We start from the raw sequence: 13,255 nt of genomic DNA on the forward strand, positions 1-13,255 counted from the left end.
TATCGGAAACAACCTATATCCCCAAAGAGGTAGGGATAGGGAATTTAGGTAATTTATGGAATAGAAACTTGACAGACTATTGTAATGCCATTAAATTGATAAGTATGACTTAAAAAGAATACTTAGCTGTATAATAAAAAGGTCAAATTTAAAATTGTATGTATACTTTGTTAAAAACTATGTAAAATACTCATGCTATAATACGTATAGACAATGACTGGAAGAACCCAGAAGAAAAAGAAAAGGCTGTTGTGTTTTTTGGGGCGGTGGAACTATAGGAGGGTTAAAGGCTTTTGATTTCGGTTTGTTGTTTGTTGTTGTCGTCTTACCTCTTATCGCGTTCTCAACAGTAGAAACTGGAATCTTGGAGTACTCATGGGAATTTCCTCTGCGTAAGGCTTGAGTTCAGAGACTTATACATTTAACATGAGACGTGACAGATTAAAAAATAAAACTGAGTTACTTCACTGAAGTAAGGCAAAGCGAGGGCTAAGAGTTTCACTTCGTAGGTTTTAGAAATTGCAAGGCACCGAGAAATTACGCCTGAGGAATCCCGCAGAGGCGTCGGGTTCACGCCTGACGGGAGGCGCGAGCCCGGGGACAGGTCAGCGCGGCGCGGAGTAGTGACGTCGCGCGCCCGGCAGGAACTTACGTCACTTTTCCGCGCCGCCGCTTTCGGTCCGCGTGAGTTTCGTTCTCGCGCCTGCGGCGGTCCTGGGGCCACTGTTGGCCTTCTGTGCGGTCCTTTTCGTTCGCGAGTCGGCCTCCCTCACGTGGGACCATGGCGACCGACTCGTGGGCCCTAGCAGTGGACGAGCAGGAAGCGGCTGTCAAGTCGGTCAGTGACTTCAGCTCCAGGCGGGGAGAAGGACGTAGGAGGGTCCAAGTGGAACCCGCTTCTAATCCAGGGAGCCCCACTGTTTGGGCAGGCCGATGGCCCACCGGGGAGTCCCCGCCCCCCGATTTGCTCCTAGAGACCAAATTCGAGCCTTTTTTCTTCATCTGAGCCTGTTAAAGACTTTTATCTTGTAGCAAATCTGTCCCCGCTTTGTATGCTTTCTTGTATTGCCTCTCTTCAGTGGGGATTGTAAAGAAAGGCAACTTTAGGTGCTGATTCGCTTTCTCATCTTTTCTGAGCGATTCTGTGCTACTCGTTTTAACATTTTTTAGATCCATGCTAAACTTGGTTGGCAGTTTGTAGCTCTTTGCAGAATAACATGTCCAGGTTTATATATATTTTAGTCTGCAAATGTTGGCGGGAGTCACACAAATTGTTTCATTGATGTTTAAATGATGTTCATTGAGTTTCATATACTGGTTCTTTGATTAATAAAGAGCCATTCAACTGGAAGGTAATTGTAATATAAACTGTGACTTTCTGTTAGCCCAAAATTTAAGTTTGTTTAATAATGGACTTGATTTTAAGAATATAGTTAGGTTTTTTGTTGTTTTGTTCTTGTAGTGTGAAGTCTTAAATAACTTTTTAATGCCGAATATTAATTCTCCAGTCACCCTTTATTGCTTTGGGAGGATTGTCGGTTTGTCGGCAGATATCTGAAATGGGCTAAATTCCTTGGGGAACAGAAAGAAGCTTCACGGTGTAGTTAGGAAGGCTAGAATGCGGGAAGTGCTATGAAAATGGTGAGAATAATATGTTAACTCTGTCTGGGAGAGGATATTTACGTGTAGGAAAATCAAGGAAATTCCTTTTCAAGTAGTTTACATTAGAGCTGGATATTAGAGAATGAGTCATTTAAGGTAAAGATGGAAGTGAAAGGCATTTTAGGAAAATAGAATGCACAAAAGTGCTGGACTTGCCTAGAAAACAAGAATCAGGACTCATTTTTGATGCAGCTTGAGGTTATTGGGTTGTAGTAGGAGCAATATAGAAAATATTGTACAGAGTGTACTTTGTACCTTAACTAAGAACTTAAAGGGAAGCGGCTTTATTTGGTTGGTTTGGGGATTTTTAAGGATGCTGACAAGATCAGATTGAGAGCTGACAAGACTCAATGTTGGTCTGCAGAGAGCAGAATATATTAGGAGTGATACCTAAAGGAAAGGAGGTCAGTGCGAAAGTTACTCTAATAGCCCAGAGATATATGGCGTATATTGGGTGGTGAAAATGAAGATGAGGGGATGGAGTCAAGAGATAATTGTGGAGGTATAACGGGAAGGATTTAGAAAAAGAGAGAAGGGGGTAAAAAGGCAAAGATTACTGTTTGCAACCTTGATCCCACAGGTGGGATTGAGAAAGTGCTAATAACAGGACTAGGGGAGTGGGAAGAAGGAAAGATTTCATATGGAGGATGGTGAGTTCCCTTTTGACTATTCTGAATTTGAGGTAAGGAGGACATTTTGTTAACTACCTGAGTTCCCAAGAGTGGTCCAAGTTTGATGATTTCCTAGGAGGACTCACAGAACTCAATGTATAATTACACTCACAGCTATGATTTATTACAGTGAAAAGATAAAAAGCAGAATTAGCAGAAGGCAAAGGCACATGGGGCAAAGTCCAGAGAAAACCAGTCACAAGCTTCTAAGAGTCCTCTTCCAGAGATGTCACATGCTCCACTTAATCCACGCTCAATTCTTCTATCAACAGATTTTAACAAATGTCAAGGGTTGTCAGGGAAGCTCATTAGAGATTCAGTACTCAAAGTATTTATTGGGGGGGAGGGTCTGTTAACGTAGTCATTCTCTGCCTAGCCTATACCAAAATTCCAGACTCCCAAAATGAAAGTTAGTCTTAGCATAAACCACGTGTTTTAATAAAACATAGCCAGTGAACACCTCAGTTCTGCGAATGTGAGAACCCTCTCAAAATCCACATTCCCAGACACCAGCCAAGAGCCAACCTTGCAAGCTGGCTTTCCCAAGGATAGTAGTCAGGCCTGCCACGTTAACTCTTTTCTGCACGGTACCCATCAGGCATTTGTAAATGTGGTGCCGGAGCTGGGGAGAAGAATCATGTTAAAGGTATAAAACTGACAGCTATCCACAAAGAAATCAAAAAGTATATAGTTCTGGTGCTCTAGTGTTTAGCATCAATTCTTCCCTAAAAGACAGTTACCGAGCATTGGTTTCAAGTCTTTTTAAACCTATGACCCTAATCTAGCTATGGTATTATGACTATCACAAACACAGGCCTAAACATTCTTGGTATCTAGTTCTAACCAATTTACTTTTCAGAAGCTGGTGTAATTAAATGTTTTAAAAGATAGCTAGCTTCCTAATAGTTGGGAAAAAACCCTCGCCCCTTTTTATTTTACCACACAGACTTGTGTACATTAGCTTAATAAATAATTCATGATATTAGATTATCCTGTAGCTCTGCTCTCAAGTGTTTTTTATTTCCATTCAGATCAGCAATTTGCAGATTAAGGAAGAGAAAGTCAAACCAGATACCAATGGTGAGTTACTAGTAACTGTAAACTGGATACAAGCTACACGTTTGCTTTTGTTTTGCACTCATAGCTGCAGTGTGAAAAGGAGTTTTTATTTAGTATGTTTGACAAATGTCAGCACTGGATTCGACAGCCAGTAAAGTCGGTTTCACACTGAAGGAAATATATTATTTTTCCAGATTTTAGCTAGTTTCTAACCCCTTAAAATCAAGAGTCACTATTGGATTATATTGTCACCATTCACTTGATAATGTTTCTTTAGATTATTTTAAATTTAATTTTTAAAGGTTAATCTGAATTCAAAAGCCAGAAAGTGTAAACAGGTGAAAGGCCTCCTTTCCATTCTGGACCACCATCTACTCAGTTCCCATGCCCCACTTATATTAGTTTGCTAGGGCTGCCATAACAAACTATCACGAACTGGGTGGTTTAAACAACAGAAATTTATTGTTTCACAATTCTGGAGTCCAGACATTCAAGATGGAGGTGTAGGCAGGGTTGGTTTCTTCTGAGGCCTGCAAGGAAGGATCTGTTCCAGGCCTTTCCCAAGCTTCTGGTGGTTTGCTGGCAATCTTTGGTGTTCCTTGGCTTGTAGAAGCATCACCCTGATCTCTGTCTTCATCTTCACATGGTCTTCTCCTTGTGTGCATGTCTATGTCCAAATTTCCTCTTTTCATGAAAACATCGGTCATATTGGATTAGGGCCCACTCTAATGACCTCATCTTAACTAATTACAACTGCAATGACCCTATCTCAAAATAAGGCCTCATTCTGAGTTACTGGGGTTTAAGACTTTAACATGTAAATTTTAGGGGTACACAACCCATAACACTACCCTAGCCCATAATTAACCACTGCTATTGGATTTTTAACATTCTTCTAAAGTTTCTTTATGCAAAGCAAATACAAATACAGATTCTCCCTCCATCCCTTGCTCTTTCTTTCTCTCACCAGAAGATGGCCTAGTGTACAGAATATACTTAATTTCATTCAACAGCGTACCCTGGCAAATTTTCCATATCAGTATATGGAGTTTTCTTACTCTGTTTCGTAATTGCATAATATTACATTGTTTTGATACACCATAATTTATTTCACCAGTTTTGACAGATACTTGAGTTGATCACATTCTTTTGTTGTTATAAACGATGTTTCATGGAATAACCTAGAACTTAATTCTTTTCATACATATGCAAATATGTTTGTAGGATAAATTTTCCCAAAATGGATTTGCTAGGTCAAAGGTATATTCATTTGCAATTTGTATTAATATTTTCAGGGTAGTCTCCATAGTTCTTATACCAATTTATATTTCTGTCACTAAAACATTAGACTGCTATTCCCCTACAGCCTCACCACAGAATTTTTAGTTCGAAACTTGGAATTTTGCTGATCTTATAGATAAAAAATGGTGGCTAAGCATAATATTTTTTAATTTGTGTTTCATTAGTAAGGTTGAATATTTTCATAAGTTTAAAAGAATTTGTATTTCCTTTTCCTGAATTGACTGACGGTTTGTATCATTTGCCCATTTTTGTCCCCTCATATTTTGTTTCTCTGCCTCTCTTGGGTTCATTGAATATTTTAGAGTTTCATAATGTATTTATTGGCTTTTTAGCTATATAACTCTATGCATTAGCTTATGCATGTTTTAAAGTTTTCTTCATGTAAGTCTTGCATATTTGTTTATTTTGGTGCAGTATTTTATCTTTTTAGTTGTCAATATAAGTAGGCTCTTTTCAATTACATCAGTTTGTATTTATTTAAGCTATTGATTTCTACTTACTTAAGTTGATAGTCCTGCAAATTTACAATCATATGTTCTATAAAAAGTGATCATTTTACCTCTTTTTAATTTTTAATACCTTTATGTTCTTTCTCATGTCTAATTATGTTTCCTAATATAATGCTGTATTTTATGTTAGGATATGTAAGTCATAGGTAACATTCTGATCACTTTGAAGTCAGTCAAAATTTCTAGAAATCGAAATTTTCTTATGCTAGGAATAAAAATCTACTAAACATAAAGAAGTGCTATTTACCTTTTTTTTACAATTTTATTTATATTTATTTAAATCATTTACATTTTGATCACTTAAATAAGTTTTAGTATTTATACTTTCCCGCCTTTTGGGTGCGTTTGATATTTGCCTTTCTGATTATGACAGTGATTTTCTCGTGTAGGTGTTATCAAAACCAATGCCACAGCAGAGAAGACAGCAGAGAAAACAGATGAAGAAGAGAAAGGTAACTGCTTTTCGAAACCCTGCAGCAGGAGACACAGTATAACCCAAGACTTGCCTTCCCGGAGCCAGAGACACTCTGAGTTATAAGATGAAGGAGAAAAGGAGAAATCTGCAAAGGAGATTGAGAAGATATGGTCAGTGAGAAAGAAGGACCAAAAGAGAGTAGTGTCCCAGAAACCAGGAGAAGGAAGTGTTTCTGAAGTAAGAAGTCAAATATAGGTAACAAGTTAAGAGAAGAACTGAACATGGACTGTTGGATTGATTTAGCAGTGTAGATGTCATTGGTGAGCTTGACAGATGCTGAGAAGGTCAAATGAGAAGATTAAGTAAAAATACCTATTCAGTGTCCATTCAACAGAAGGAGAGGAAAAGAGTGGAGATGAATACAGACAGCCTTTGTAGGGAGTGTTCCACAAAGGGAAGGAGCGGGGGGATGTTTCACGAGGGTGCGGTTTGCCCGACAAATACGAAATCCGGTTTCTTCCTGACAGAGGACAGAGCTGCCCAGTCGTTACTCAACAAACTGATCAGAAGCAACCTGGTCGATAACACAAACCAAGTGGAAGTCCTGCAGCGGGATCCAAAGTCCCCCCTCTACTCAGTGAAGTCTTTTGAGGAGCTTCGGCTGTGAGTATTTGTTCCTTTGAGCTGTTCCTTGCCAGTCCCTCCTTTTTAAAACTTGGAATCTCAGAGATTCTTATGGGAATTTTGTTTTTCACTTTATTTTAAAAAATCTTAATGTATTTACTTCTTTGACTAGTTAATAATTCACATGATTCAAAAATCAAAAATTATGAAAAAGTATACAGTAATGGTCTCTCGCCCACCCTGTCTCTTGGCTTCCCAGTTCTCCTCATGGTAGGGATTTTTTTAATGCCACAGATTTATTCATCATAGCTGAAAGTCTTTTTTCTTTTATGCTCTTAGAACTTTCAATAAAATATTGGCTGACAGGTGATTTCTGGATGTCAGGAACATTTCTTATTAGGTAAGCCCTCTTGTTAGACTATAGGGTTTACAATCTTAAGACCAGTTTATCTGCTTTTATAAGATCGGTCAAAAGGCCTGTGCAGGATTCCTAGTGCCTACAGTGGAAAGCAGCCTTCAACATTCTGGAAGTTTAAAAAAATCCAGAACCCAGAATTAAATTTTAAGGGAGCACATGTATGGTGGAATAAATAGATTCTTTGCTTTTATTCAGCAAAATCTGTGGTATGCCCACTGTGAGCAAATAGGGATCACATTCCTGTGAACTATCATCACTACTTTAGAGTAAGAAACTTAAAATACGAGAGCCGACTGGAACCAAATTAAGTTGTTAATGAAGTAATAGCTAAGAACAAGTTTTTTTAAGTGTGGCCTTTTTTTTGTTTTCAGGAAATTATACTTTTCTATATTTCTTCCCTCAAGGGTTTCATTCAGCAAATCTGTCATCTCTGCTTCTGTTCATAAACTATATTAGGGCAGCTAGATGTGCTCAATTGTTTTCTGAACTGACAGTTTGCTTTTCCAAGTATCAATGTTTTTTTTTAAAGTTCCTGTCATTTAAAAGACTGGAGCTCTCTGTTCTATCAGTGATGAATTATCCTCTTTGAAAAGGCAAGTTCTCTCTGATTTAGTTGTTAGTACCCAAAAGAAACAAAGATGAAACCTAATATACTTGGTCTGCTTTGTACTTAAAAGATTTGAATTAATCTGCAAAATAAAAGAAAAATAATGAGTCACTGGAAGCTCTTAGATCCCTTGAAAATCCTCATTTGGTAGTGACTCTGTTCCCTTGGTAACCAAATCAGAATCTGCTGACCTTATAGCCTTTTCTCCTAAGTGGAAGACACCAAAGGTTATGTTTTCAAAGTTCTTCGTGTCTGAGAACCAACATATGTCAGAAGAATTTGCCTTTTAGAGAGCTGGTTAAAATCCAAGGAAGGCTTAGAGAACAGAAGTCTTGACTTGGTTTGACTTTTCTTTAGAAATATCTAGTGTGATTTTTTTTTGTTAAACACTTTGTCAATTTAGAAGTATCAGAGAGCTTCTTGTAAACGAGATGTGAGAGTAACTTTAATTGATATTTATTATGTAGCTGCTTATATAAGAAGTTATTGCTTTTCTAGTCTTGATTTTAACTAGACATAAGTAAATCTGAGCATTCATAAAGTTCCATATGATAACCCCTCTTACCTATGTACTATATAGATGAGCTACTGGAAACTGGCTCAATCAATTTTCTTGCCTCATGATTTTCCCAACTATTTGAACAGCTGGCTTTGGAAGGACCACAGAACACAAAATGACTGGTTCAATTTAACATCTGCACTGAGAAAGCTGAAATCCCATTTTCTAAAGGGACTTCTACATCCCTGCAGCATATTAAGCAGTGTTTATTTTTAGATACGTCTTTTATAATTTATACCATGAATTAATAAATACCACTCTTGCAGTATCCAGGGAACACTTGTCATCCAAAGCCAACGATATTTGTGGGTCTGCTGAAAGTGTGAATTTCTCCAAGAAAGGAAACGAGCATGTATTTTATGAATTGCGTAACAGTTGCAGATTAAGATTTAGTGGAAAAGATAGTGGCTTTGTTTTGCTTTAGGCAGTATTTTTTAAGGTCTAGGAAAATATATCTTGCAGAGATAGGAAGCATCATTCTGTGCGAGAAAGAGGAAAAAATAAAATTCTAGGCCTTTAAAATAATCTCAACAACTAGGAATCCATCTTCTCTCTCCCTGGCTTCCTAGGAAACCACAACTTCTCCAGGGAGTCTATGCCATGGGCTTCAACCGACCTTCTAAGATACAAGAGAATGCATTACCCATGATGCTTGCTGAGCCGTGAGTATGCCGACCCCGGGTGCACCTCTTCAGAATTTGGTTTAATGGCATCCACCAACAGATGTTAATTGTTCTTGGGAGCAAGATGGGACATTTGGGGCAAGATGTATTTTCAGGGAAACAGCTTGGGGAAGTGCAGAGAGAGTGAGATGGAATTCAGTACAGTTTCTGCTTTTCTCATTTAACAATAAAAACTGATAAAGTTAGCACTCTTATTCTGTACAATTTTAAAAATTGGGCTTTTACAAATTATTTTGAAAGTTTTGGGACCTGCAAAAAGGTGTTAAGAGCAATACCAAGAACGTCTGTAACCCTATTCTGCCAAGAAATAAAACATCATTAATCTAGTTACAATTGAAGCCCTTGTGGACCCTTCTCCTTTTTTATCCTCCTCCCCCACCAAAGTAAGCATCATCCTGAAGTGAGTCATCATTCTCTCATGTTTCTTTATACTTTTACTACATATCTATATGTCCTAAGAGTCTAAAGAGTAGTTTACATATTTTTAAACCTTAGATAAATGATATCATACTTGATGCAGCAACTATTTTTGTTCAATTCTATTATTTTTCTTTTTTAATGACAAAAATGCCACCTATTTCCATGACAGTGGGTTACATAAGTGAAATGTGAAAGAAAGGTCCTTTTAAAGCATCTATATGACTTGGTATCTTACATTTTCCATAAAGATGGGAAAAGGGAACACACAAAAGGAACCGAGTCCTAGAGACACATTATGGCTCAGCAGAAAATGTCCTCCAGGATTTGTCTTGGCACAGATCTTATTCTGCAGCCTTAATATCCATGGGGCCCTTAGAGTACAAAACTAGGGCACTCCAGCTGCACTGGGTCTAGAATGAGGATTTCGTGGTATGAACCCATCTAAAGCAATCATTATTTTCCATAATATTTAAGCAGTTTTTTTAACATACAAAAAAAATTGCCCTTCCATCCAATGTAGAAAACCTGCATTAGAGGGGGGAAAATCCATATTCCTACCACAACCAGAAAGAACATTTTGACACCTTTTTGTGTTAACTAATGTTATTTTCATCTCTTTTCTTTCTTGATCCAGTCCACAGAACCTGATTGCCCAGTCTCAGTCTGGTACTGGTAAAACAGCTGCCTTCGTTCTGGCCATGCTCAGCCGAGTGGAACCAGCAGAGAGATACCCGCAGGTGAGGGCTGGGGAATCCTGGGGGCCCTGGAAAGGGCAGTGCCATTTGGTGGGGTATTAATGAGGGTTCCCCTGGAGGGGTCTGACTGTTTCCAATGCCTCAGAATGTGGCTCAGGCAGAGCAGGTTTGTGCTCCAAGCCTGGACCTGGGTAGAAGTCATTCGGAAGCAGCCTTACACAGTAGCTTCTGAAGGTGTCCACCCAGCCAAACTGAAAAAGTTGGCCTGGTTCGAGAGGATGTGATTCCCTGCACTGTGCAAGTGGTAATAACATTGGCATCCTTGTTGCTTTAGAGCCTGTTGTCTATTACCAAAAGAGTCTCCTAAACTCATCCTTTACGATCTCCCTGTCAGTGTTTATGCCTGTCCCCAACATATGAGCTGGCGCTTCAAACAGGAAAAGTGATTGAGCAAATGGGCAAATTTCATCCGGAACTAAAGCTTGCTTATGCTGTTCGAGGCAATAAATGTGAGTATAAAGGGATGAGAACTAAGCAGTGAGCAGGGTAGAGTGGTTGGGGGGTTGAATTTCGAAGATGTAATGATGCTGTTTAGCTTTCTGGTTCAATCTGACCTTAGAGCCCAACTTCATTACTGTTATTAGCAAATCTATTTAATTACTTGGCTAATTTGTTAACAGTCCTCTCCATTCTTAAAATAAGATTTCACATTGTTAGAAAATCCCTGTGTGGGTCCTGGAGTTCTTCACTGAGAATTCGGCATCCAGAGTTCTGGAAGCCGCTTACTAGATAGAGAGGGATTAGTGGCACTGAGGATGTTGGGTTGAGAGCCAATCCCTTTCTTTAAAAGGAAGCACAGCTTTAGTAAGTAAACTAAGAGCATGCGCAGACCACTTTGTCTTACCAAAATCAGAAATCCTTCCAGCAGTTCTTCCATTGTTCTGCAGAATGTAATGTAAAGAATACAAGTTAAAATGGGGGTGGGCAGAGTTGAAAGTGGGTCATTAGAAAGTTATCAGAATATATAAAACTACAAATCACTAAGAAAAAAGGAATCAATCTAGTAAGAAAATGGACAAAAGAGGCCCAGTTGAACGGACACTTCACAAAAGGAATTCAGAGGGCCAGTAAACATGAAAAGATGATGAGCCTCATTAGTCGTCAGGAAAACAAATTGAAACCACTCAGATAAACAGAAATGAAGAAATCTGCCAATTACCAGTATTGGTAAAGACACAGATGAACCGGAGTGCTCACACACTCCTGGTGAGGAGTGTACACTGGTACAGTCACTTTAGGAAACAGTTGAGCATTACCTAGAAAAGTTGGAGACCCTTTGACCCAGCAGTTTATAACTGCCTAGAGCAGTGGTTCTCAAACTTTTTTGGTCTCTTAACACCTTTAAACATTATTGAGGACCCCAAAGCGTTTTTCTTTATACAGGTTTTGTCTATTGATGTTTGTCATATTAGAAGCTAAAAGTGAGAAATTTTTTAAATACTTCACTTTTGAAGAATATATATGGCCTTCCCAATAATTTTAGATACTCTTTTTTGGGTGCTATACCAAGTGGTAATTACATAAAAGTTAATTGCAGCGTGGTATCTGAAATCATATTAATGAGCTTTTCATACTGTTACATTAAAATTTCTTGGTTTCTCCTGTACTTTCAATACATCTTTTGCCCAAGAATGATTTTCTAACATCATACCATGGTGAGTCAGAAAATATTGTTTTAATGAGTTATGCTGATCTTCCGGATGTAGACACATCTTATTATACAAAATTTTTTAATTGCATGCATTAACATCACCTCCAAATTCATCAGAGGAATTTATGCACATCAAGAAACTCTCAATTACAGTAGGACATAAAAGTTTTCCAAAATTCTAATTCTGATTTTCTCTTAAAAGCTTAAATATTATCATGGCAGGAAGTACAATCAGTTGTATTTATTGAAGAGAAAGGCATTCTTGTTCATTTTCAAGAAAAGTGTATATTAAATTCCCAACTCGATATGCTATAGTTTGTCTATCAATCAGCAGACAAAAATGGCTAGCTAGTTCAGCTTACCACATAATTGATCAAAAAAGAGCTTTTTCTGGAGCAGACCATCATGATTTGATAAGCATCAAAAGCACTTTTTAATTAGGTTAGGTATTTTTGTGCGTGTTTGATATCTCAAACTAATGGTTATACCTGAGTGAAATGTACCAGAATCTTGTGACAACGTATTATCTTCTCTACATTGTTTTATGATAACATGGGACTTCACTGTGTATGAAGGGTTAACATGTTAACTGTTTTTAATGTGTCATTTTTTAATGCTTCAGTTTTGACTGACAAGCAGTGGATATTGAGAACCATGATATGTTTAAAAGCTAATTTAAAACTTTACCAATAGATAGTTGAATTTCTAGCAAAAGGCCCTTTTTCCACATTTTAAATTTTATTTGTTTTTAAAATAGTCAAGACATTGACATGTTTCAAATTGAAAAGATATATGGTAGAAACTTCTTTCTGCCAACCACCTAGTTCTTCCGAAAGCCACCCAGGACTACCATATCTCATGTGTCTTCCTAGAGGTACTCTATAGTTCATAATATATGTGTGTATGTGTGTGTAAATATATAATGTATGCGTATACTCACATAGACATGTACATATATTACATGTATTTTTTTGCCCCTTATGGTATACAAACTTCAACAATTTTTTCACATTTAAAAATGTATTTTGGAGATTATTTCATATCAGTTCCTAAATGGTTTTATACTTTTAATGGTGTCATTCGTGGGGTGTATCATATTTTGCTTAATTAGTTGCCTTTTGATACGTGCATAAATGTTATTTCACACATATTAATATACATACAGGATTAATTCCTAATAGTGGAAGTATCGGTCAAAGGCCACCTGCATTAGTAATTTTGATAGATGGCTGTTATCAGTTTCAGCTCCGAGCAGCTATAGTTTGAGAGTCATATGTTTTTTAAATCAAAGAAAATTTGTGCTTAAGAAAATTGTCTACGCAATTGGAATGTCTAACAAAGCAAAAACATCAATGGGCCAGGATCCTGGGACTAAAAATTACCAATGTGGGAGGACATCAGTGAACTATGAGTGAATCGATGCTATGAAAATAAGAGTAATACTAAAGAGAAAGAGTTGGATGATGTTGAATTATAGGAGAAGGCAGGAAAGGGGAACTAACACTTAACTGAGGATTCACTCTGTAGGATTTAATCTTAACCACATGCAGTGAGAATAGGTGTCATTATGCCCACTTTATGGTAGAAGAACCAAAGACCTTTGGAAAACACTCTCTGTGTTTTGAAATCTGGAATTAACTTGTTCTACTAACTCTGGAAGGATGGGCAAGACTTTAATTTCCAGAGCTGGTTTTGCCATAGAAACACCCACAGAACACATATTGTCTCCACAGTGGAAAGAGGTCAGAAGATAAGTGAACACATTGTCATCGGCACCCCTGGGACTGTCTTAGACTGGTGCGCAAAGCTCAAGTTCATCGACCCCAAGAAGATCAAGGTGTTTGTTTTGGATGAGGCCGATGTGATGATAGCTACTCAGGGCCACCAAGATCAGAGCATCCGCATCCAAAGGTAGGAATC

At 37.9% G+C, this 13,255-nt stretch overlaps 2 protein-coding genes across 3 annotated transcripts in view; both read left to right on the top strand.

The window, feature by feature from the left end:
- The window catches only part of DDX19B (DEAD-box helicase 19B), a 49,691-nt gene that overhangs the window by 32,685 nt on the left and 3,751 nt on the right, over nt 1–13,255 (top strand). The gene's annotated exons all lie outside the window — the stretch shown is intronic.
- Nucleotides 639–13,250, top strand: LOC111731794 (ATP-dependent RNA helicase DDX19A-like). Its single transcript, XM_023523655.1, has 8 exons — nt 639–838; nt 3,365–3,413; nt 5,593–5,655; nt 6,146–6,281; nt 8,396–8,488; nt 9,564–9,666; nt 10,019–10,133; nt 13,069–13,250. The coding sequence occupies exons 1-8, from the start codon at nt 782–784 to the stop codon at nt 13,248–13,250; spliced, it is 798 nt and encodes a 265-aa protein (XP_023379423.1). The 5' UTR covers nt 639–781.

This window comes from Pteropus vampyrus, unplaced genomic scaffold, assembly GCF_000151845.1.
Source record: "Pteropus vampyrus isolate Shadow unplaced genomic scaffold, Pvam_2.0 Scaffold399, whole genome shotgun sequence".
Lineage (NCBI taxonomy): Eukaryota > Metazoa > Chordata > Mammalia > Chiroptera > Pteropodidae > Pteropus > Pteropus vampyrus.